Consider the following 25,843-nt stretch of genomic DNA (forward strand, 5'->3'; position numbering starts at 1 on the left):
TCTGATGCTGGCATACAAAACAGTCACTGGGTCTTCTCCGGCATACCTAAAATCATTTATGCAGATCTACACTCCTGCCAGAAGCCTGCGGTCGGCTAAGGAACGTTGTACCAAAACAAAGAGGCACCAAAACACTTTCCTTGACTCACAGTTTCATCATACCACGTTGGTGGAATGACCTTCCCAACTCCATCCGTGATGCTGAATCACTCTCTGTCTTCAAAAAACAGCTAAAAACACATCTTTTCCAAGAGCACTAAAGAGTCACAAAAAAATAAAAATAATAATAAATAAATACAATTCTTGTTGCACTTAAAATCTGTTTTGAATGCTATTCTGATGCTAGTAAAAATGTGTAGTATGGCACTTTTTGTACAAATGTCTCCTTAATATGATTCGCTTATGTTTTCCTCTTTTGTAAGTCACTTTGGATAAAAGCGTCTGCCAAATGAATAAATGTAAATGTAAGCTTTGTCAGGTTCACAACAATCAAGAGTGTACTTGTAAGAAAGCTTCAAAATGAAAAATTACCACTGTGAAACATCCTGCTTTCAAGTTGTTCTTGCGAAGGTGGTTCCAGTCGATCAGTTTGTTCTTCCAAACTTTCATTATTTAATTAATTATCGGACTTGAACTCAGGCATGTCAAAAACCAACGCCACTGTTACCATAGTTACAATAGGGTTTAAAGCTGCTCAGCAAGACTTGGGAGCTGAAACTCTGTCATGGTAAGGTGCATTACATTTCTGACACACGCTCTACATGGTAGACCAATCACAACAGACTAGGCCAGCTGACCAATCAGAGCAGACTGGGCTTTAAAGAGACAGGAGGTAAATCAGAGCATTTGAGCCAGAGGATGAAGAGCAGGGAAAAGAAATGTTTTTTGAACATTAAAGCATTTAAACCTATTCTAGTAGACCCCCAAAATAAAATTATGAAATTATGAGCCTATAAGTGGTCACGTGACAAATGAATGAAAGACTCATCAGATTTTAAGACTGAGTAGGGAAGTGAACTATTCAATTCTGTTTCTTGTAGAGTCTATGCGGGTTTCAAGTGACTAATGAACTAAACTTGAATAAAGATTTTTTTTAATTTTGCTGAACTAGATTCAAAGATCCAAGACAGCATGTTTCAATCTTTCCATCACTACTACTTTCAAGGCAAGGCGTTTGACATCTCAAACGAGCCTGACATGAGGGTCCATTGATGAAAAAGGACTCAACCATTTTATCCAAAACACTGAAAATAGGGGGTAAATGGGGAAACACTCGACGGATCCTCTATTTTTGTGTGATCAAGTAATCAAACATGTTTAATTTCAATAAAATATTGATAATAATACATTTTTATGCTATCAAATATCGATGTCTCCCCTATTCTGTGGACTATTCAGAGTATTTTGAGCCCACCCACACCTTAATCTGTGATTCACAGCCAGGGCGCTCATTCAACACAGATCAGATACACCATGGCTATAAGCTCGTTTGAGATGAGCAAGTTCTTCGCAGAGCCGATCACTGGTGATCACCGGCAGGTGTATGTGGTTTAGAAATCTGTCCGACTTGCTGTGGTGTCATGATGACGGATGTCAAAAATACTGCCATGAAAGCGAGGCGGCCACAGTTGCTTTTTCCGAGCTGTGCGAACTGCAAGCACGATAGGTAGTAATGACTTGCTGATGACACAGCTTAATGCTCATTTGTCTTAAAAAAAAACCCGCCGATGTTTCGTTATATTCTAAAATGATAGATTTTTTAAATCTATAATATCATGTTTTCATTAGTTTTGTTTACATCCCAAACTTTATATCTATTGTCCCATCCTTAGGCTATGGCATTTTATAAAAAAAAAAAAAAAAAACGTGTCATATCCTTAGAAAAAGCGTTCATATAACTGATATTTTTGTATTATTGTTCTTAAATTCATATTGTGTTTTTATGCCAAGTCCTGGTTAGTTTAATTTTAATTGTGGAGACGTTAACTTTTGGGAATCATTCACCAATGGAGATTGGCTGTCCTCTACTGGATATTTCTGGTACTGCGTCTCAGCACTTTGGCACTCCAAATAAATTTGATACAGAACTGGCTTTGATTGTTTAGTACTTTTAAATTTCAGTTGATATTACTATATTTCATTTTATATATATATATATATATATATATATATATATATATATATATATATATATATTAGTTTTTGCAGTACATTTTCATTACAATAAACTTTAAATTCTATTGCTTTTTTTAATTTCACTTTAAAAACGGCTTTCATTTGCACAATAAACTGCTATGCAACATTAGTGCCCGACCGATATATTGGTGATCCGATATTAGCCTTTCATCGATATATATCGTATCGCCATATATGTTTGCCGATATGCACAGATATGAAAACTTTTTCCAGAACATATAATGCAGAAAACAATGCTTCAGAATTGGTGTTATAATGTAGTTTGTCCAGCATTGCGCTCCATCTCCATTGTTTACAGAGCTGACTCTGAACTGACAGTGGCTCTGCAGACAGGGTGGAGTTCAACGGTGTGGTGTCTTCTCGGTAAATTGCTAAATAGTTTGTGAAATACATACTGGAAGGTTAATAAACAATGACCCCATGATTTTTCCTTTTCAATATAACTAATATAATGTTAACCCTGTCCCTGATAACCAAGTCACTCATGTTGATCACATCTGTTTGATATGTTAGCCAGCTATAGTTTGTCAGTAATGTAGCAGATTGAAAAGTAAGCATTGAACCATCTTTTTTGCAGCTCAGCAGACAACGGTGCGGTGGTGAACTGTGTCTGTTGAGTGTTGATTTCACGCTACGTTGTTACCTAGTTAGTGAGACACATTGCTGGTCCATCTTTTACTCTCTGTAACAACGAGCTTATAGATAACTACGTTGCTACATTCTTTGTTTGTCAGCGGAGTGGAAGTTAATGTGTAAACATGTATTCACCAATCTGTTTTGTTTAGGATTCACAGTTTGGTACCCCCTTCAATCGAACAATTCCAGTTGTCCCATTTATAAAATGTAGTATTTCAAAGTCTGGTTTTCCACCGTTGAAAGTTTCCCCTGAACTTGTATAGCAGAATATAGTGTAACACCACTGCTGCTGTTTATCTCTTGTCTCGGCAGGTGTCAATGCTTCTTGTTTTACAACCTGCCCCTAATTGACTGGCAGTATTAATATAGTCAACATTTGACTGATACTAAACAGTACTGATGTTTATTTAGCTATTTATTGTATTTATATTTATTTAAATGATCAGCAATTGATTTATACTAAACAGTACCGATGTTAATTTAGCAATTTATTGTATTTGTATTTATTCTTTATTTAAATGGTCAGTAATTGACTTATAATAAATAGTACTGATGTTTATTTAGCTATTTATTGTATTTTTATTTATTCTTTATTTTCTCAGTGTTCATTTCTATAATTTGTTGACAATGTATAATAATACTGTCAAATATTCTTTGATAAAAATATTTGTTTAAGAAAGCAGCCTTCTGAGTACCCTTGCATAGTCATATCTGTGCAAAATCTGTGAAAAATACACATAGAAAATGTCTGTTTTCATTCCAGCTCAAAAAATGACTATATCGGCCACCATATCGGTAATCTGTGAATATCCCCCCTCTAAAATCGCATCAGTATTGTCTTGACATTTGTAAAGGGATCAGTGGAAAGGAGGAGGCAAGAACCGGCTTGTCAATATAAATAATAGTTTAATATAAAACTTAAACAAAAGACAAACACACACATATGACGGACATGTCCGTTAACAATCTCTCTCTCCCGCACGATCCTCTGCAGTCGACCTTTATTCCTCTCGGAGGCTTGATTAGTCTAATACGGGACCGGGTGTGTAGGATCACGACCCGGCCCCGCCCTCCGCCCTGCCACATTCCTCCCTCGTTCTCTCAGGCTGGGGAGCCCCCAGCATGACGTACACCCCCTCTTTCCCTGGGGGAGGGTGTGCCCTAAGCCCCGTCTGCTGGCAGGTCATCCCCGTCTACCTGGACGAGGGAGGGGACAAGGGGAGGGAAACAGAAATTATTAAACTGGGGGGGTAACAATGTAGTACCCCCCCAAAAAAACTGTAAAATTTAAAAGAGAGGGAAAAGGCCAACGCAGAGCGGCAGTGAGAGAGAGAGAGGAGAGAGAGATGAAAAAAAAAACTCTTAAACGCCAGTTCTCCGATACGCCGTAGCTTGTTCCTCGGCCACTCCTCCACCCTCTATCGGACGACAGCCGCTCCTCTCTGGGCGGATCAGAGGCAGACCTCCAGCCCCTGGCGGACGGAACGCCCCGCCGTGTTCTCGGGGAACAGAAGGGGTCTCCACCACCCCTGGCAGTGGATCGTAAACGATCTCTCTCTCCCACACGATCCTCTGCAGTCGACCTTTATCCCTCTCGGAGGCTTAATTAGCCTAATACGGGACCGGGTGTGTAGGATCACGACCAGGCCCCGCCCTCCGCCCTGCCACAACATTATTCTAAATAAAGTAGAAGTTTCGTATTCACCGTTTCACACTTGTGCCCTTAATTTATTGCGACGCCGTGGCAACACCATTCAATATATCACAAGTCTGTTCACAATTTAGCATCTTCAATGTATTAGCAGGATATTGCCTTAGTTTGGTGCCAGTCACATTTTTGAATCCCCTAGGTGGAGTATTCAAAAGTTCAGGGCCTGCAATTAAAACAAAAAGCACATTCAATCCAAAATAGCAGACTTGTTGTTGGGCGGAGCTAATGAATGTAATTTTAAAAGTTGTCCGCTTGATGAGAACAATATATGTCGCAACTTTGGTGACCGTAGAAGAAACTGACCCTGCCACTTTTGTCAAAAGCTGGCGCTACAGAGCTGCTCAGCCACGCCCATGTGTTAACTTTTACCCAGGCCTAATGGCTAGCAACTGTGCAAAATATAGTGAAAATTCAAGCATGCCAAGTACCTCAAAAACATGTGAATATACATAAAAAGGAATGATGACATTCAATGTGTTGCCATGGCAACAGGATTTAAGCATTCAAGAATCCCTTCAGAATTTTAAATCTGCACTGTCTAAATTTTTGGAAACAAAAAATAGAGGTGTTTTTCAAAGTCTGTTAAAAGTGCCACACTTAATTCCACCAGTTGGTGGCACTACGAACAGCGTGAAAGTTTTCCGGCTTGATGAGATGTATATGTTTACATAGTTTGGTGATGGTAGCTCAAAAGGTATGTGCTACAGAGCCCCTGAATATGCCCATCTTCTATTTGGCACTACAGAGCCCCCCTGCATGCCCCGCAACTTTGCCCATCCCTAATGGCCGATGACTCTGATGTGTGTGCAGACTTTCAGGCGTTTTTACACATGTCAAGTACCCCAAAAGTACGAAAAACTTTGAAAAGAAGAAAAAGAATAATCCTTAGAAGAACTATAAGGCCTCTGCACTATCAGTGTTTGGGCCCTAATAAAGAAAAATCCTTAGAAGGACAATATTGTCTCCACTTTTTCAGTGCTTGGACCCTAATAATAATAAATATAGTTGTAAGCAGTAATGACTGACCCAAGCAACATGGGTCCATTTCCACCCATTGGCTTTCACAAACCAATGTATGATGGACACCGCAACAATTCAACATTCATGTAAACTTTGACCCTAATCATACAATGCATTATAGATATATGTCACCATTCCAGTTTGACTACAACACCATGTGATTTAATCCATTGCCATGACAACACTATTAAAGATATCAAGGATCCCTTCGCAATTTTCCATCAGCAGTGTCTTGACATTAATCGAAACAATTTGGAAGCGATTTGGGTAAATGTAAGCAGACTATTTCAAAGTCTGTTTTAAGTTGGTGGTGCTATGACCATGACCCACAATAGCCACATCTTTGAGATCATCTCCCATTACCAAACATGCTGCTCAATTTTGATCAAAATCACACAATGCATGAAGAAGATATGTCAATGTTAATTGCCAAATGCATGTGTCCACCTTGCATTGTTTTCCAAAAGCCACCGGGTGGAAATGAACCCATGCATTTGGTATTTAACATTATTCTACACAATTCTGAAGCCATGTGTGTAAATATAAGAGTATTATTTTTAAGTCTTTGTGGCCATTGTCCAAATAACACATTGCAAAAAGAAGATCTGGACACTTCTTGTTTCACATTTCCATTAATTTAATGACTCGCCATGACAACACTGTTCGATATATAAAACATCTAATCACAATTTAGCATCTTCAATGTCTTGGCATAATGTTGTCTAAATGTGGTGACAGTCTCATGAATCCCCTAGGAGTATTTAAAAGTTCAGAGACTGCAATATAATAAAAAGAAATAGCCAACTTCCTGTTTGGCTGACCTAATGACTATAATTATGAAAGTTTTCCATCTTGATGAAAACTATATACGTACCAATTTTGGTGATGGTTGGTGAAAATGGGGGTGCTACAGAGGCCATCCTACACACCCATTTTAAACCTGTTAACTGTCATTAGCCAACAGGTGGGCAGTTTATATCAAAAACTTCATCAGTGTTCACTTACTTGGTATCAAATTAAATGTAAAAACTCAACTTTCATCTTCTGCATTCTGTTTTGGAATTTGAACATTGCAGTGAAAACATATTTTAAATAGTAAAAGAGTGCATTTTTAAAACATGCAACATGTGAGCAACAGTAGGCTACTTCTATTTCACATTCTCTACTTATGATCCAATCCAGTGATTGAAGAAATCACAGCTTTTCATTAGGCTCGTTTGAGATGAGCAAGTTCTGTGCAGAACCGATCACAGGTGATCACTGATAGGTGCATGACGGTTAGAAATCTGTCCGACTTGTGATATCATGACCACGTATGTCAAAAATACTCCAGCAAGTGCAATGCGGCCACAGTTGTAGCAGGCAGGCAGCACAGTTGCTTTTTCCAACCTGTGTGAACTGCAAGCACGATGGGAAATAACTTGCTGACACAGCTTAATGCTCATTGGCTTAAACAACCATGATGTTTTGTTCTCTTTTAAAATGTTTGATTTGCTATCTCTAATATCATGTTTTTATGTGTATAAATTATATGTGAATATTCCCAACATTCTGGCAGTGCAATTTCTGTATGGGATATGTGATTGGTATCATATTTCTGAAATATCTAAAATATGTGTCTACTAAAAATTTATGGAAAGACACTAATGGGGGGGAATAAAATAACAGGCACATTGATTGTTTTGTTCATCATATTATTTACATTTATATGCAACATAATTTAAATTGCATCCACTTTATTAACAACAAACCACTTAAATGTGAATCACGCGATATCTGCCTTTTATCTCATAGCGCCTGATCCACTATGAAAAGTGAAAACTGTCTGACTTGACAGTCTCCACACTTTATGCACTTGGGCCCTAATAATCCTTAGAAGAATATTAGGACTATAAACATGTATTAAAATGAATAAAAAGGAAAGAAAGAATTCATAAATAAAATGATGCAGTGCAATCAGTAAGGGCAGCACATTCCTCATTCGAGAAATGAACAGCTAACAAATGTTTTCAGGCTGGATTTAAATGTGGCTACATTTGCGAGTGACATAATAGCTAACCGTCTCACTGTGTTTTGAGTGAACCCTCTGTATTTCTAACAGACATGATCCCAATGATCTCAGAGGTCTATTATGTTTATATTCAACAAGCATTTCTGCAATGTATTTAGGTCATGGTCCAAGTAATAGTACTTTAAAATTCTTATGTAACTGGAAACCAGTGAAAAGACCTGAGGACTGGAGCAATATGCTCAGATTTTTTTGGTTCGGGTGCGAATCCTGATAGCAGCAGCATTTTGAATGAGCTGCAGCTGTCTAATGGACTTTTTGGGAGGGCTGGTGAGGAGTCCATTGCAGTAGTCGATGTTATATGAACAGCCTCAAAGTAAACTTACATCGCATTGTTTCAATAATATCTGAGATCAAACATAGTTTGCCTAGGTTTATCAAAGTTTATGCAAATAATTACCAGCGTATATGAATAAAATATATAAAAAAAGATTATAAACACAGAAAGATGTACACTCAACAGAAAAACACATTGTGGGTTCCGCATTACAGTAATTTGCTGTATTAAGCTACATATTTGTATCTGTAATCATTAGATGAAAAGTAATGTACTGCAATTAATGAATGACGTCACAGAAAGTTCTCAAGATAAAATACATAACAGTTAAATACTGTATGATTACATTTTAGTAATTTACTGGCCATTATAGTTATTTACCCTATGTAACAAAGTTAGTGATGGGCTGCAAGGAGGAAGCAGGAGATGGCGAAAATCAACTCAAAAAGGTAATTTATTTGTATAAACAACACAAAACTCGCTTTTCAGCCGAGTGTCAGCACACGCTCTCTATTGCTCTCTCACTGGCGTCTGGCCCACTCTTAAAACCCGTCTCGACTCTCACTGCAATGACAAACAGCTGTTAGAGACAATCATTGCCAGGTGCTTATCCTAACCATTCTCATCTCCTGATCTCGCTTTCCCTCCACAAGCCGGCACTCAACCATGCCCCCTCCACCACAACCTATAAACTACAGTAAGGGTTAACAGTGCTAAAAAGAGATTAATATGAATATATCATGCCAAAATAATAAGTGTATGCAAATGTTTTTAGTATATCTAACTTCAAAATTAGCCATGCATTTGTTTGTTTTCTAAGCCTAATTTTGTGTTCAGGCTCATTAGAGCTATTACAGTGATCCAGTGAGCATTAATGTTGTATAAGTAATATTACCAATTTCATATGAAGGCAAGCAATTTAATTTAAATGTAATAAATTATATAATAATTTGTCTAGTAAAAGCTTTTTACTCCAAATTTTTCCCAAATATTGATTATTAAAGTAACAAAGTTATTCTGGACTTGAGAAAAGAGCATGTATTGTGCATATTATTAGAATTCACCTATGAATATACATACTGTAAATGGCCACACTTCCTAGATGCTCCACAGGCTTGTACCTCTTGCAGAAAATCTGAGGAGACTGTGCCAAGCAGATGCTTATTAGGAGACACTGATGCGCTCATTATCACCATCAGCCAATAAATTGGACTGATTCTATAGGTCTTTAGACCATCACGACCACCTGGAGGTGTTCCCATTGTGTCAGCTACTGATGCATCCCTACTCTATACATAACTGTTTTTTCCATACTTAATGTTTACAATAGTAATCATGGGTCATTTTGGTTAAGGCATGTTTTTTGGTATAAACCATTGTTTTAAAAATCATATTTGAACCACAAATTAACCACAGAGTTAACCTATAGTAACTATAGATTTTTAGTTTGTGAGGGGGGCAGAATTATTATGATTTGTATTACCAGTTTTGAATGAAAATTTGCAATGCCCAATTCCCACTACTTAGTAGGTCCTTGTGGTGGCGTGGTTATTCACCAGAATCCAGGTGGAGGAGGACAAGTCCCAGTTGTCTCCGCTTCTGAGACAGTCAATCCGCGTGTCTCATTACTGTGCACGACACCGCAGAGACTCACAGCATGTGGAGACAATCCAATCTCTGCAATCCACGCACAACTTATCACATGCCCCAATGAGAGCGACCACAAGGTGGTTACCCCAACGGATTCTACCCTCCCTAGCAACCGGGCCAATTTGGTTGCTTAGGAAACTTGGCTGGAGTCACTCAGCACACCCTGGATTCGTACTCACGACCCCAGGGTGGTAGACAGAGTCAATACTCGCTGACCTACACAGGCCCCCAAAAATATTATGGTTAAAATATTTTTACTGAAGTGAAACTATGGTAAATTGTATTGCCATGGTTTTACAACAAATACCCTAGTTGAATTATAGTTATTGAAGTAAAACCATGTTACATTTTGTGGTTACTATGGTTTGCTACAAATACCCTAGTTCAACTATGCTGTAGTGAAACAATGGTTAATTTTCATAAGGGATGGATACAAATTATTGCAAGGGAACCCAAAATAACTGCGAGGGAATGCAAAACTATTTAAAAAAATATTTTCCACCAAAAAGACTCTGAGAATATAAGAATTCATGTTAATAAAGTGAGAGAATGGTTCCTTTGTTGCAAGCCCTGTCCTACTGTTCAGCGCTCAGATTGTCGCTCGAACCGTCAGATCCTGCCGGAAGATGAAGTCAAGAGAGAGGAGCTTAGCCCAAAAAGAAATTAGAACCTAATATTAAACTTATACCCCAAAAGAATGAAACCAATTAATTCAACAGCCAGGTCTTCAGAAGATGAAGGACAAATCTCAAAGCAGCAGAAATAATTATGAATTATACAAATATAACCCTGTACCTGCAATTACCAGTAGATTGATTTAGCCATAAACATACGACAACTTTGAAAAAGCAAACAATAAGTCTGTGCAAAAAAGGGCAATGCATAACGTTATGGCTGAAAGTGAAATGTGACCTTTATTTAGTAACATTTAATGGTCCAAGGCTCACTGAGATTGTTCGATTTTATTCTAAATCAGTAAAGTGAAAAAGTAAGGGATTGATCATTAAACACAATGATGGACCACAAGAGGACCCGTTTCTACCTCACATTTTCTTCTGCAATCCAGAGAAGCTTAGCTATAAACCCTAATTTTTTAAAAGCATCCAGTTTCTATTCCATGCAGAGAGTTTGAGTCCACGCTCACTTGTCACATAAAAACTTCATACCATCGTCCATGACAAAAAACAAGCATCTTTTAACACCTTTCGTCATTATGCATGTACAAGCAGCAGAGAAAGCCTGCTTGTTGTCTTTTGAAACATGGCTTTTAATGAACAGCAGCCTGTGAGTTACGATTCTCTGCCATGCTCTGCACAAATATGGTTTGTCAAAGTCTGTAGCGCTATCGGCTGCCCTCCACCAGCGGGAAGACGTCGAGCCATACACATCTGGATCAGCTGCAGATCCGTAGTTCCTCATGATGGCATGAGTGGTGGCGAAAATCACAATGCCATAGTTTTTACGAAGTCTATCCAGCAATTCAGCACACTTTCTCAAGTTAGCCTCCTGACATACTGTACTCTCACCGCCATTGAATCGGTCCACCCAGTAGAAGGCAGAGATGCTGTCGATGACCAGGAGACAGAGGGAGGGCTGGCTAGAGATGGTGTTCTCCAGGTAGTGCAAGGTGAGGAGCAGCTGTACCGAGCTGTTGCAGTGTATTACAGACAGTCTGCGCAGGCATGAGCGTACTCTCTCCTCAGGCTCATTCTCAGAACCTTCGCCCTCCTTTGAGTCTTCAGTCAAACGCCCCTCAAGGACGCTCACTAACCGCAGCATGTCAAAGTGGTAGTCTGTGTCGATGAAGATCACCCCCACCTCCAGACCTCCACTCTGCACGGGCGCGATACAGCGGGCGATCAAGTGGTACAACGTTTCTGTCTTCCCTGTGCCCTCCGTGCCATGAAACTCCACAATGTCACCTGTATGGATGCAGAAATAAACCAGAGATTTTGCACCATTCCAAAAATAATTGACGATGCTTTTTGAAACGGCAGAATTTAATTTAATAAGAATTTCAGAATATAAGGAAATAGTTTAATTCTATTTCCTTATATTCTGAAATTCTTATTCAATTAAAACTAATTTTAAACTTAAAATTAATTAAACATCAGAGACCTAAGCATTTATGATGCATTTTCTATTTTCCTCTTTGAACGTGTTTTTAGGAAGCCACTGATAATACAAAACCAAATTTTTTTTTTAAGCATATTTTGCTTTGAGGTGTATTCAGAAAACAAATGGCAGTCTATGGGAAAATCTTGAGTTTAAGAGTTTATCTAATGTGATTTAGCAATTTGTCACAACCAGTATGCCATTTTTCTTTCCACAAAAACTGTTGTTGTAATGGTTCAAAGTGTCAGCTATGAGTGTGTGTGTGTGTGTGTGTGTTTTAATTCTTAACATTTTTAATATAAAATAGTATTGTTTAATTTCGGTAAACAAATGTTGCAATTCTGCTATGCTGGAGGGTTAAAGAAGACTTGAGGTAAAATACAGTACATTTAATTTTTTCAGCATGAATTACTCTTAAACATGTTATCATACACAAAACATATGGGGTATTTGCCGAAACATCAGATGATTAATAATTAATTCGAAAACAGTAAATATTTGTATTTAATTGGGATGTCCCGATACTGTGCTCATATACTTGTACTCATGCTCCTAAAAATGCTCAGATACCAATAACTGAAACCATTTGTCTTATGAATGTCATTACGTAAACATTCAGAACATAAATTAAAATCACATTATGTCCTAGTGAGATTATTTAACTGTAACAGCTGTGATTTAGTGAGATAAATATATCATTTGCATTTGCTGCACGCTTAAAATTGGACTGATGGTGAATTTGTGGAGCTGATGTAAAATCACACAGTGCTCAAACTATTTAGAGATCCTTGGCTCATACCCAGAAATCACCATCATGAGCATCACACGCTCCGTTTGAAGCATATGACAGCGAGCAGAACACCAATTCATTTTGTAGCACGAGGCACATACAGACTACATATTATTAAATAGCAGCCTTTTGTGATTTAATAGCAACTTTCGCTGTGTCTGAATATCCATACTTCCCTACTATATAATATGCCAACGGAGTAGTATGTCCGAATCCACAGTATTCATGAAGCAGTAAGTGAGAAATACCCAGATGAACTACTATTTCCGGCAAGATTTTAAAGCGCTGATCAACTAGACTCTTAACGATCCAATAATCCCTCGGTGAAACGTGAGGTGGATGCCTCTTTTCAACAGGAAGTGCTATATACACACCAAGAAAATTGTTCCTTGTGCTTAAATGGTGCTTGTTTAACAAACAAGCTGATAGTTTTCACAATTGCTGTTCTTTCGTCATATATTTGGGTTACGAGACAATGCCCACGTCCCAGGATGAAAGACTCAATGAAATACTCAAACCAGCCCGTCTGGCACCAACAATCATGCCATGATCCAAATCACTGAGATCACATTTTTCCCCATTCTGATGCTTGATGTGAACATTAACTGAAGCTCTTGACCCATATCTGCATGATTTAATGCACTGCACTGTTGTAACACGATTGGCTGATTAAATAATCACATGAATGATTGTTGGTGCCAGACGGGCTGGTTTGAGTATTTCTGTAACTGCTGATCTCTTGGGATTTTCACACACAGCAGTCTCTAGAATTTACTCAGAATGGTGCCAAAAACAAAAAATGTCCAGTGAGCAGCAGTTCTGCAGATGGAAACACCTTGTTGATGAGAGAGATTAACAGAGAATGAACAGACTGGTTTGAACTGGCGAAGTCTACAGTAACTCAGATAACCACTCTGTACAATTGTGGTGAGAAGATTATAATCTCTGAATGTTATTCTGAGATGTGGGTTGGCGTTGTTTGGCGGCAAGAGGGGGACCTACATAATAATAGGCAGGTAGTTTTAATGTTGTGTCTGATCGTGTACTGTGATGGTACGTAGTTTCGGACACAGCTTTAGAGTCAAGTAGCAGCCGGCGTTTTCGGATTGAGAAGCTACCGTCATAAAACAAAAACATTTCAAAATAAAAGCTTGGCCAAAATAAAAGCTCAATTTAAATTAAAAATGTTTTTGCAAAAATTTTGTAATAATTCCTGTAATACTAATACTACTAATAATAAATCAAAAGTAACTGTATTATATTTAAGCAATATCTCACATCTGCGATACTGTGTTACAAAGCACTTAAAAATAAATAAATAAATAAATAATTAAAACAATGTATTTTGGATTGTACTGTGAGGTTTTGTATATAAGCACTTCAATTGATAAAAAAAAAATCATACAACTGATTTTGTAAGGTTGCAGTAAGATTTTGAACAAAAAGCACTTCATTTGATAAATATCATGTTGAAAATGAATAGATCTATTTTCATTTAATTCAAGTTTTAATCAAGTTATTTAAACAACATTTTGATGATACAATTTAAATAAACTGTTGAAATGAAAAAAATGTAATAACCAAAAAACAAGTATCGGACTCGGTATCGGCGAGTACCAAAACGGAAGTATCATACACAAAGTCGTTTTCAAAAAACTGGTATAGGGACATACCAAGTATTTAATTTTATATTTCATTACATTGAATAAATTAACTTTCCTTTAATGGACCATGGTTAAAAAATAATAATAATAATAATAATAATTTTGCAGAATGCTCTAATTATTTATTTTATTTAGTAGTTTATTTGACAGGGCCGATGACTGCCCCAGAATTAGCTACAGAGCTAAATTTCATCTGTAATACCTGGGCAGAAAAAATATATTATAAAAGCATAATTAAAACATTAGTCAAAAGACAGCAGACAAAAACACAACACCCAAAGTAAAAATACAGTACTAATAACAATAATAAATAACATTACATGATTAATACAGGAGTTACTAAATTAAAACTGCTCAAAATTATGATTACAAATTACCGGATAACACATTTTTCAATGTTTGCAAATTTGGCTTGTCTTTAACCATATTTTGTTAGTCAGTAACGTATTCCAAATATTGACATCTGAATGACCAAAGTCTGAGGCTCTGTATTGGACTTCACTAGGCTCTAGTTTGTCTTCCAAGTGAAAGGACACAAATTATTTTGAAGGTGGTGGAACAAAGTTGTTAATAATTTTGTACATTAGACAACAAATGCTAAAATTAACAAAATTTATAAAATTATACTTCATATTTATATGACAATGATGTGGGTTGGTGAATGATATATATTTTTTTTTATAAAATATTTTGAATGCCATTTGTATAAAGTGTGTAAAGGTCTAAGGGTAGTTTTTCCTGCTTGTGACTACGATGTGTTACAGTAAGTGAAATGAGAAAAAAATCATCAAATGTAAAAATACTTTAACAGCATCTATTGAAAGTTGATTCCATATACATTTTTAATTTCTTATGTTAAATGTAACGGCACAAATTACATTTTATAGTTATCTGAAAATAATGTGATGGACCTTTTGTGATGCAGTTAGGCTAAATTTAAATCAGTTTGATGGCTGTGTTAATTGATTTGACAGTACTGAACTTAGTTTGCATAAATATGTCTAATCAATTGAGAAACATTTATTACACTTTTTTTTCAATTCAATATTCTCTTGGGTATGGTCAATTCAATTCAAATTCCTACTCATGAAAGGGAGCAAATTTGACAGCCTAGAGGTGAGTGCATGAATTTTTGAATATGGTCCTCAACCAGTGGGCTGGGGCCCACCAAAGGGACCCAAGCAAACTTCCAAGGGGGCTCTAAGATGACTTAAAATAATTAAAATAAGTTAATAATATAATAATCTACCTTGCTTTAGTAAGTCTAAAAATGCTACAAATTGTTTTATTTATAAATACAATTAATAAATTGTGATTCATTATTTTAAGTTATTGACATTCCTAGTTTCTGGTAATAAAGTTTGAAAAAGAAAATCAGCTATGTCATCACTACAACAGAAGTAGCAAAGGTAGGGCTATCCCTGATAGTTGGCCAAAGGTTAGTCGATGAAAAGAGTCTTGGTCGACCAAGTTTTGATTGTTTGGTTGGTCGCAGAAAAAAACTCATGAACGCCGCCATCACCGCTGGTTGAATTCTTGGTGGTAATGGGGGAATTTTCATTAAGCAGGGTTAGGGTTAAGCCTACACAATAAAGCAAGACACATTAATATCAAACTTAGAACTTTATTTTTTACTTATTTTAACAAAAAATTCAAATGAAACTGGGACGCTTTCAATTCTTTCCTATAGAAACTGAGCGTCAAGCTCGCGAGGTGGATTGTAAAATTGTCAGCAGCGCGGGGCAAGTGGTTCCCTAGCGTTGGGAGTGGCTTTGTGCGGATTCCTTCTGCTTCAGTGGAAACGCAGCCTCAGACTGTATGAAGTTGCTATAGCTCCCGCTACGCAGGTCACCGCGTTCCGGATCCCAGATTGATTCCATCTTGACTGCAACACATGATAACGGCGGTTACGCCCTCTCATCGTCTCTAGTGAGCAGCGCGGCAAAACAACAGTGCGGGTTACATCATATCTGATCTTTCTGCGCTGTATTCTTGAATATTTTTCTCTAGCACTGAAACACGCTTCATTGATGGCCTGTCCCAGTCCGCACCCTCTTCCTCTTTTCCCCACATGTGTGTAAACATGAGGTGCGTGTTTCCAGAGCGCCTTTAGACCATAAAGTTTTTTCTTTCTAAATTTAGTTTTATTAATCAGCATGTTCCAAGCCTTTAATAATAAACAAATTATATCAGTTCTAATTTTGTGAAATTATTCAGATTTCATCATCTCTGACAAGGATGACAGCCTAGACATTTCTCATGGTCCATTCAGACTTTTAATTTTCAAAAGTTTCTCTCTGGAGATACCCCTGAACACCCATACAGTATCATTCCTCAGTCACAAAGGCTTTTATGCCCCCATACTTGGATATTTGTATGTTAAGAAATTTGAAAATAATTTTTATGTAAAAAAATAATAATATATATATACATACTGTCATTATGATTCAATATGAACAGATCATCTTATAAAATTAATATCCAACTGCACTCAATTGACAAACTTGTAAAGACTATTTAGACTTTTTAGGATTTAGTTTTTTTGATAATAATAGCCTAATAATAATAATAATTGAATACATTAATGGGAAAACGAGCCAAATATCATCTGGACATCATCAAAGGCATCAGCTATTGGCGGTTACTTTGACCATCATTGATCCCAGAGATCATCGTCTGTCAGCACAACCCTAATGTGCATTCATCTCTATAAATTAACAAAATCTTCAGACAGTCTCCTAACATGTTTTTCCCACACATTCATAATCATTACCGCTTTTGCAGGTGTCGCTGCGGCTCGCTTCGTGCGTGCGCTTGTAAAAATGATATTTAAAAGGCTCATTATTACCGTAATGAGTATTTCTCTGTAATGTAGAACAGTGTTAGCAATGTTACTTATAACATTCTTTATCAGCCCTGTAACTCAAAGCATTTTCTGATGCCCCCCCAAATATATATATTTATATACAGTATAAGTAATTAATTTAATATCATAAACACCTGACTAGTCGACTAATGGCTTAAACTAACACCTACTAGTGGACTAGCAAAATCTTTGGTCGGGGTCAGCCGTAACCTAAGGAACTATCTTAGCCTTTTAATATTATCTTGGACAAATTGGAGTCAAAAATGTTGAGAACCACTGTTTCAATGCACTGTTTAATCTCAATCTGCAAGTGCTGTTTTACTGCACCTTGTCCTGGACCACCATCCACAGGAAATAAATTTGGTTCAATGTCCCTCAGTGACTGTCGTCCCTCAAGTCTGCTTACTACCTACAACAACATCAACAAAAACAAATCAAAAACATATATTACATATTGTAGAGTGACCAGATGTCCTGGATTACCTGGAATAGTCCCGGTTTTATGAGGTGTCAAAAGTAGAATTTTTGAAAATGATCCTGGACACTTTTTTTTCTTCTCCAAATAATGAAAACTAACACATCCAAAATGACAAAAAGCACCTTAAAATATAAGTGGACTATATATATATAAGTAAATATAAGTAAAACTATATTTCAGAAGTCTTCTGGACTCATACAACTGCTTTGTGTGAGGATTAGACTGAAATTTAGGTCACTATTAATTCACTGATAATCTTCCCCTCCAGTAAGCCATTAATCATTTCGACCAGATCATTGAGTTGATCTCAAGGATCGAATCAGAACGATTTGTGAACAAATCATTCATACAATTTTTGTGAACTGGAACAACATTGATTGAAAAGGAGTCAATACATACAATTACTCTGCTGTTTGGGGGAATATAATGAGACAAGAGGGAGGTATCCCCCTTCCAAAAAGAGGGTTCAAACACAATCCGCTTTATAAACTAAAGACTTGAAGATTTAAGCAATTTTCCACTTCTTCAACTATATATCAGAAATACACTATTTATCATGTAATTTCAACCTTCACACAAGTTAGTAGCAAGACACTGCTTTCTATTATACAGTATAGATCCCAACTAATGCATGAAAATGACACGTACTTTCACACACAAATGACAATATGCAGAAACTGCATAAGGTCTAAATTAAAGTATTGTTTAAGAAAACTATGTGGTATGTGCTATTTTCCTGCTTTCGGTGGGTACTGAGTCAAGCACGTTCATCTAAATGTTACGCTTAACGCTTTAATGTGTGCACATTTGTCCGCTGTATGTACCTGTGCAGCATTCTCTGCCATTCTGACACGCGCTGTCATATCGAAATCAATCCTTTTCGCGCAATTCTATTTCCTGGTAAATAACGGTTGACTACTCTTCAAAATAAAGGTCCTGCCAACATGTGCATTTTGAAACCACAATAACAAATGTATTTAAATGTTTCTTTTGTACTGTACTTGACAAGCAATAATATACTTTCAGTATTTAATTGTATTTTAAATATATTTTAATATATATTTTAATATATATATATATATATATATATATATATATATATATATATATATATATATATATATATATATATATATATATATATATATATATATATAATGATAATATATTGATAGAGATAAGCCTACCCACTGCTTTAACTGATCCCTTGTTCTTTTTTTGTACCTTTCTGCTTTTATACTGTCATTATAAAAAACATCAACGTATTAAACGTGTGTATATATATTACACACGTTGGTCTCCATATATATAGAGAGAGAGAGAGAGAGAGAGAGAGAGAGACCAATGCAAACCATTAAATTCTAATCAATATCGCCACAAATACACTACACTCATAATGCACTTTTAAAATGTTTCTACACTTTTAAAATGTTGGTTATTTCGGTTCCCAGCTAAAAATAAATAAATCAATAAAATAGAAATATAGAAAAAGAAATGTGTATATATGTGTATACACATATATACACATTTCTTTTTCTATATTTCTATTTTATTGATTTATTTATTTTTAGCTGGGAACCGAAATAACCAACATTTTAAAAGGGATCAGCAATATAAACTAACATGCGATACAGGTAATTTTATGCACAGTCATGTTAATACACTGCAGGACTACAAAATATGTGTAAAGTTATGACCGACTGCCATCTAGAGTCTCACTTACAAAACTCTCTATAAATACGGACATCAGCTAATCCAGATATCACACCAGGACCCGTGTTATTCTCAACCGTTCATTGATAATCTATTCCATCTATGAAGATACGTAATATAGCCCTAGATTTTGTCACCTTTAATTTATCATAAACAATCAGCTCGTTAGTAATGAGATATTTACGAATTTTAACCATGATCTTAGCGCACATAAGCACCGATATATATATATATACAGGCTACATACAGAGAGAGAGAGAGAGAGAGAGAGAGAGAGAGAGATGATGCAGCAGCACCCCACAGATGCAGAGGGCAGTGTTGAAGTTGTTCAACATTGTATTCAGTCAGGATGCTTTCCTGACATCTGGTGCAAAGGACTAATTTTCCCCATCTATAAGAGCGGGGACAAATTAGACACTAAAAACTACCACGGCATCTGTGTCAGCAGTTGTCTAGGTAAGCTATTCGGCAGTATTATTAACAAATGAATACTTAATTTCCTTGACAAACACAAACATTAAAAATCAACTTGGCTTCCTTCCAAAACGCCGCACCACCAACCATGTATATCCCCTTCACACTTTAATTAACAAACATGTACACCAAACAAAAAACTGTAAAATATTTGCTTGTTTTATTGATTTAAATTTCTACTGTCTCCTACTGAACAAGAACTACAGCTGCAGCTGGACATAGTAGACAAATACTGTCAAAACTGGGCTCTAGCAGTAAACATGTGGCATGAAAACAAATGGCATGATTTTTCAGAAATGGCCTAAGTGTCATGAAAACAAATACCAGTTTACTATAAATAATCATAGAATTGAAGAATAGAATCACAGCATGAGGTATATATACCTTGGTATAACAATAACAGCATCAGGGAGTTTCAACATGGCAGTGAATACACTAAAAGAAAAAGCTCGAAGAGCCCTAAAATTTTATAATCTCCAAATTCCAATTAAAATCTGGCTGAAAATATTTTATAGTGTCATCCAGCCTATTGTGCTGTATGGTAGTGATGTGGTCCACTCAGTCATCACAGCTATACACGCTGGGACAAACCCCCAACAGAATCTTTACATGCAGAATTCTGCAGATACATCTTACAAGTATACAGAAATACACCAACATTATGCATGTAGAGCAGAATTAGGCGGACACCCACTGATAATTAGCATTCAAAAGAGCACTTACATTTTTTACTCACCTTAAATCCAGCCCCGAGACACCCTTCAATCCAAAGCCCTCCAAATCCAAGAGCTGAACCCAGAAAAGAGTCCCCTACATCAGTTGGTGCTGAGACTAATCGTCCCCCCTCAAACACACTTTGACCAGTCTCACATCAACACTGTTTTTCAAACACCAATCAGAGTAAACCAAATTATAATGCAAGGCAAAGAAGCTTTGGAACATTGGAAAGAAGAAACTAAAAGCCAAAGTAGATTAGAATGTTATCTGGCCCTAAACAGAGAGTATGAGTTGGCAAAATGGAGACTGACCCTAACCAAGTACAGGCTCAGTGACCACGCAATTGAAAAAGAAAGACACAAAAAATCATGGAAACCAAAAGAAAACAGAACATGTGGTCACTGTTGGACGGGTGAGGCCGAGACAGAAATGCACTTCCTCCTAAAATGTGAAACATTAAATGAAATAAGGAATGTTTACCTAAACAAGTTTAACTCTGAAACTTCAGAATTTAAAGACCTAAATGACCTCTCAAAATTACAAATACTCCTAGGAGAAGGAGACAGGGCACGTCTTGCTGCCCAATATGTATCAACATGCCACAAACTGAGGTACAGTGAAAGATCTGGACACACACACACACACAAACACACACACATGTTGGTCTACCTATCATTATGAGGACTTTCCATAGACATAATGACTTTTATACTGTATAAACTATAGATTCTATCCTCTAAACCTAACACAACCCCTAAACCTAACCCTCACAGAAAACCTTCTGCATTTTTACTTTTTCAATAAAACATTGTTTAGTATGATTCTTAAGTGATTTGAATTATGGGGACACTAGAAATGTCCTCATAAATCACATTTATAGCATAATACCCTTGTAATTACTAATTTGTAACTTACAAAATTGTCCTCAGAATCACAATCACACACACACACACACACACACACACACACACACACACACACACACACACACACACACACACACACACACACACACACACACACACACACACACACACACACACACACACACACACACACACTCACACACACACACACACACATGTTGTGTTTCCATGTTTTATGGGGACTTTCCATAGACATAATGGTTTTTATACTGTACAAACTTTATATTCTATCCCCTAAACCTAACCCTACCCCTAAACCTAACCCTCACAGAAAACTTTCTGCATTTTTACATTTTCAAAAAACATAATTTAGTATGATTTATAAGCTGTTTTCCTCATGGGGACCGACAAAATGTCCCCACAAGGTCAAAAATTTCGGTTTTACTATCCTTATGGGGACATTTGGTCCCCACAAAGTGATAAATACACGCTCACACACACACACACACACACACACACACACACACACACACACACACACACACACACACACACACACACGTAGTGTTTCCATGTTTTATGGGGACTTTCCATAGACATAATGGTTTTTATACTGTACAAACTTTATATTCTATCCCCTAAACCTAACCCTACCCCTAAACCTAACCCTCACAGAAAACCTTCTGCATTTTTACATTTTCAATAAAACATTGTTTAGTAGGATATTAATATTCTCTCCTAATTTCTCTCATCTTTTTAATCATGCTACACACTTCCATAACTGAAGTACTTTTACCAATTTCATCACAAAATTATTTCCAATACTCTCTCTTTACTTCCCTTATAATTTTCCTTGTTTCTGCATGAGTTTTTTTTATATATTATCATATGTTCCCAATTATGTGTTTTCTTTAATATTTTAAATGCTTTCCTTTTCTTTCTGATTGCTATTGTACACTTCTCATTCCACCATGGAACTATTTTCTCCACCCTCTTTCCTTTACTATTTGGGATACATTCTTTTGCAGCATTCTGTATCACTGAAACTAATTCTATCCTTTCAATATCTTTGCCTTCATTAATCTTGATCATTTTCATTCCTTCCTCACTCATTATTTTATATTTTCCCCAGTTAGCTATCTCAAACTTCCATTTTCCATCATTTAAGCAAACTAAATTTTTCCTTTCCATCAGCTCTTCAATAACTGACCATTTGTGTCTGTCGTTGTTCCTCCCATTAATGTATTATGGACATTAATATCCCCACACCATATCACCCTTTCACAACTTAGACCTTTTATTTCTTCCACACTCTCCTGTGTTAACCTATTACATGGATTATAAAAGTTTATTATGACATAATTCTTCTTTTTAATCCATATTTCTACTACTATATATTCCACTGTGACCCCTTTCTCCAAAATTCTATAAGGCATTCCCTTTTTTAAACGTGACACACCCTCCACCTTTACCTTCCTCCCTATCTCTTCTCACACTTATACATCCTTTTAAAACAAAATCTAATCTAGAATTCAACCATGACTCTTGATTGCATATTATGTCTGGCTTCTCTTTCATTTGGTTTATGTAACCTTTAAATTCTTGACCATTGGTGCAAAGACTTCTGGCATTCCATTGTAAGATGATTAACATAAACAATACTAACCAACACAAGTCTCCTGACTTGACTGAGATTCTGTATTAAGACTTTCCCTTATATCTTTCCATTTCAATCCTTTTATCTCTAGAAATCTCTCTGCCACTTTAACAATTATTTGGATCTTTTCTGTTCGTCTTTCCGTCTGTGCAGTACAGTTGATCACCTCTACCATAAAGAGCACAACGTTTTTCTTGTTTACTATCATTGTGTCTTCTGATAATCTACCCTCTCCAATTACTCTACCTTTTCCTTCAGTCCCTTTACCATACTCCATTCTTTCTTTTCCACTCTGCTTAGTATTTACTACCTTCACTGCTTCAGCATACGTTAGGTTATTTTTAATTTTTTCCTGTTGTACTTCCATTGCCTTTTTCCTCACCTCACAACCCCCGTATGCCACATTATGACTACCTCCGCAATTGCAAAATTTCAATCCTTCTCCTTCCTCACACTTCCCAAATTCATGCTCCCCTCCACATCGTGCACATCTTATTTTTGATTTACATACTGCTGCAGTATGACCATACCTCTGGCAATTGTAACACCTCAGAGGAGGAGCTACATACTTCCTAATCGGGTAGCTTATAAAACCCATCTTGATTCAATCTGGTATTTCTTTCCCTTCTGTCCCCCGTAATGAACTAAACAACAGCTTATAAAGGGAAGGATGGGCCCATTACAACACAAAAGAAAACAAAGTAACTTTACATTTAACAAATAACCCTACTTAAATCATGATCAAATCAACAAATACATTTTTGAAATCAAAAATTAAGATAAGCAAATTTGATAAAGATACCATAAATATAGAACTAAAGAAGTCAATGTGGCAGGGCGGAGGGCGGGGCCGGTTCGGGATCATACACACCCGGTCCCGTATTAGGCTAATCAAGCCTCTGAGGTATAAAGGTCGACTGCAGAGGATCGTGCGGGAGAGAGAGATCGTTAGCGGACATGTCCGTCATGTGTGTGTTTATGTTGTCTTTTAAGTTTACTATTAAAATATGATTTATATCGTCAAGCCGGTTCTCGCCTCCTCCTTTCCACTGATCCCTTTACAGTCAATTAATAAAGATATCAGTTTTTCCTGCTCCCCCATGCAATCTGAGCAAATGGTATGTCCGGACAGAACCAATAATGCTTAAGATGTAAATAAGTATCAGTAATGATGTAAATAAAGATATGCAAACCTAAAGCAATAAAGAATACAGATTGATTCCTGTGGTTATTGTAAACTATCATTATACTGTAACCAAAATAAATGTGGACAGAAAGAATGAGTGAAAATTAAATATAGAGATTAACCATAATGTGTGTGTAAGAGATGCGTCTACATTACCACTTTTGTGCGGCCAACCCAAGGGCCGTCACAGCGCCCAAGGCCCATCGATGCATGAGGGCAACAGAGGCTATCTCGTCTGGTCCGAACTGACAGAGGGTCTACTGTGGCATAAGTCACAGAACCTTTTTATGATGGTTATAGGACGAATGTGTCACAACACTCAGTTCATCGCACCCTGCTGCGTATGGGGCTGCGTAGCCGCAGACCAATTAGAGTGCCCACGATGACCCCTGTCCACCATTGAAAGCACCTACAATGGGCATGTGAGCATCTGAACTGGACCTTTGAGCAGTGGAAGAAGGTCACCTGGTCCGATGAGTCCCATTTTTATTTACATCATGTGGACAGCCGTGTACAAGTGCGCCATTTACCTGGGAAAGTGATGGCATCAGGATACACTGTGGGAAGATGACAATGCCGGCGGAGGGAGTGTGATGCTCTGGGCAATGTCCTGCTGGGAAGCCCTGGGTCCGATCTTTGAAGTCAATGGTATTCCCTGAAGACAGTGGCCTCTTTCAGCATGATAAATGGAAATGCCACACTACACACATTGTTCAGGAATGGTTTGAGGAAAATTATGTAGAGTTCAAGGTGTTGCACTGGCCTCCAAATTCCCCAGATCTCAATCCGATTGAGCATCTGTGGAATATGCTGGACCAACAGGTCTGATCCACGGCAGCTCTATCTCGCAACTTAAAGGACTTGAAGGATCTGCTGCTAACGTCTTGGTGCCAGATACCACAGGACACCTTCAGCGGTCTTGTAGAGTCCATGCCTCAGTGGGTCAGTGCAGTTTTGGTAGTACATGGAGGACCAACAGCATATTAGATAGGTGGTTATAATGTTTTGGCTCATTTGTGTATATCTGTAGCACCAGGTCCCATCTGGCCACCGTCTTTGTGGCTTCTTGTTTTTTTTTTATATTTAACTGTTATTTATTTATTTGTCTATATTTGCTTATTGAAACTTTGTGTATGATTATGTTGTAGATAGTATTTATAAATTGGTTATGTAGTGGGGCTGTGGTGGTGCAGACTGATCTCACCGTGAAATCGAAAAAGGTGGGTTGACTTTTCTTTAGCTGAAATCAATGCTAACTGAAATGTGAAACACTTCCCCCAGTGGCTAAAATGGTAAGTGTTGTTTGGCAGACAGGCACTAGTGCGCTCCATATTGCAGGTGAAATATCCACGGAAGGGCGCCAAAAGTGAGTTGTTTTCATCTGTACAGGAAGAGGAATTCATTATAATCCCCCAATCCAAACCCCAAACCTAATCCTAACCATCATTTTTTTCCATCATTGAAAAATTGAACTTCTGAATCGCACTCGTCACTAATTATGCAAACGAGATTACTTTGTGGTTTTAACGTGGGATCCAAACTTAAGTCTACTACGCTGCTGATGCAACGCACTTCTGGTCACACAACAGGAGAAGATGCATATATGTTCATAGGAAATAGGGCCTGGCTGTGAGTCTGCATTATGTGGCCAATGATAGTGTATCATTTTGGATGTTGTGGCAACATTTTTGCAAAATAATATTGCGTGGCTCCTTACTCCTATCGTGGCATTTTCGAGGTGAAATGTCCACTGTGTGGC

General features: G+C 37.2%; 1 protein-coding gene across 1 annotated transcript; it reads right to left on the reverse strand.

The window, feature by feature from the left end:
• Nucleotides 1-10,458: 10,458 nt before the first annotated feature.
• On the reverse strand, nucleotides 10,459-18,359 carry LOC127634476 (DNA repair protein XRCC2-like). Its single transcript, XM_052114062.1, has 3 exons — nucleotides 18,296-18,359; nucleotides 17,321-17,402; nucleotides 10,459-11,480 (listed from the first exon to the last, which is right to left on the reverse strand). The coding sequence occupies exons 1-3, from the start codon at nucleotides 18,332-18,334 to the stop codon at nucleotides 10,699-10,701; spliced, it is 903 nt and encodes a 300-aa protein (XP_051970022.1). The 5' UTR covers nucleotides 18,335-18,359; the 3' UTR covers nucleotides 10,459-10,698.
• Between the last annotated feature and the right edge of the window lie 7,484 nt (nucleotides 18,360-25,843).

This window comes from Xyrauchen texanus, chromosome 41 (genome assembly GCF_025860055.1).
Source record: "Xyrauchen texanus isolate HMW12.3.18 chromosome 41, RBS_HiC_50CHRs, whole genome shotgun sequence".
Lineage (NCBI taxonomy): Eukaryota > Metazoa > Chordata > Actinopteri > Cypriniformes > Catostomidae > Xyrauchen > Xyrauchen texanus.

Excerpts from the sequence above, each read along its gene's own strand:
- LOC127634476 (XM_052114062.1), bottom strand. The coding sequence starts at position 18,334 with ATGACAGCGCGTGTCAGAATGGCAGAGAATGCTGCACAG. Across the intron at positions 17,403-18,295 it reads TGGCAGAGAATGCTGCACAG|GTAGTAAGCAGACTTGAGGG; the intron begins GTACATACAGCG and ends ATGTTGTTGTAG. Across the intron at positions 11,481-17,320 it reads GGATGGTGGTCCAGGACAAG|GTGACATTGTGGAGTTTCAT; the intron begins GTGCAGTAAAAC and ends GCATCCATACAG.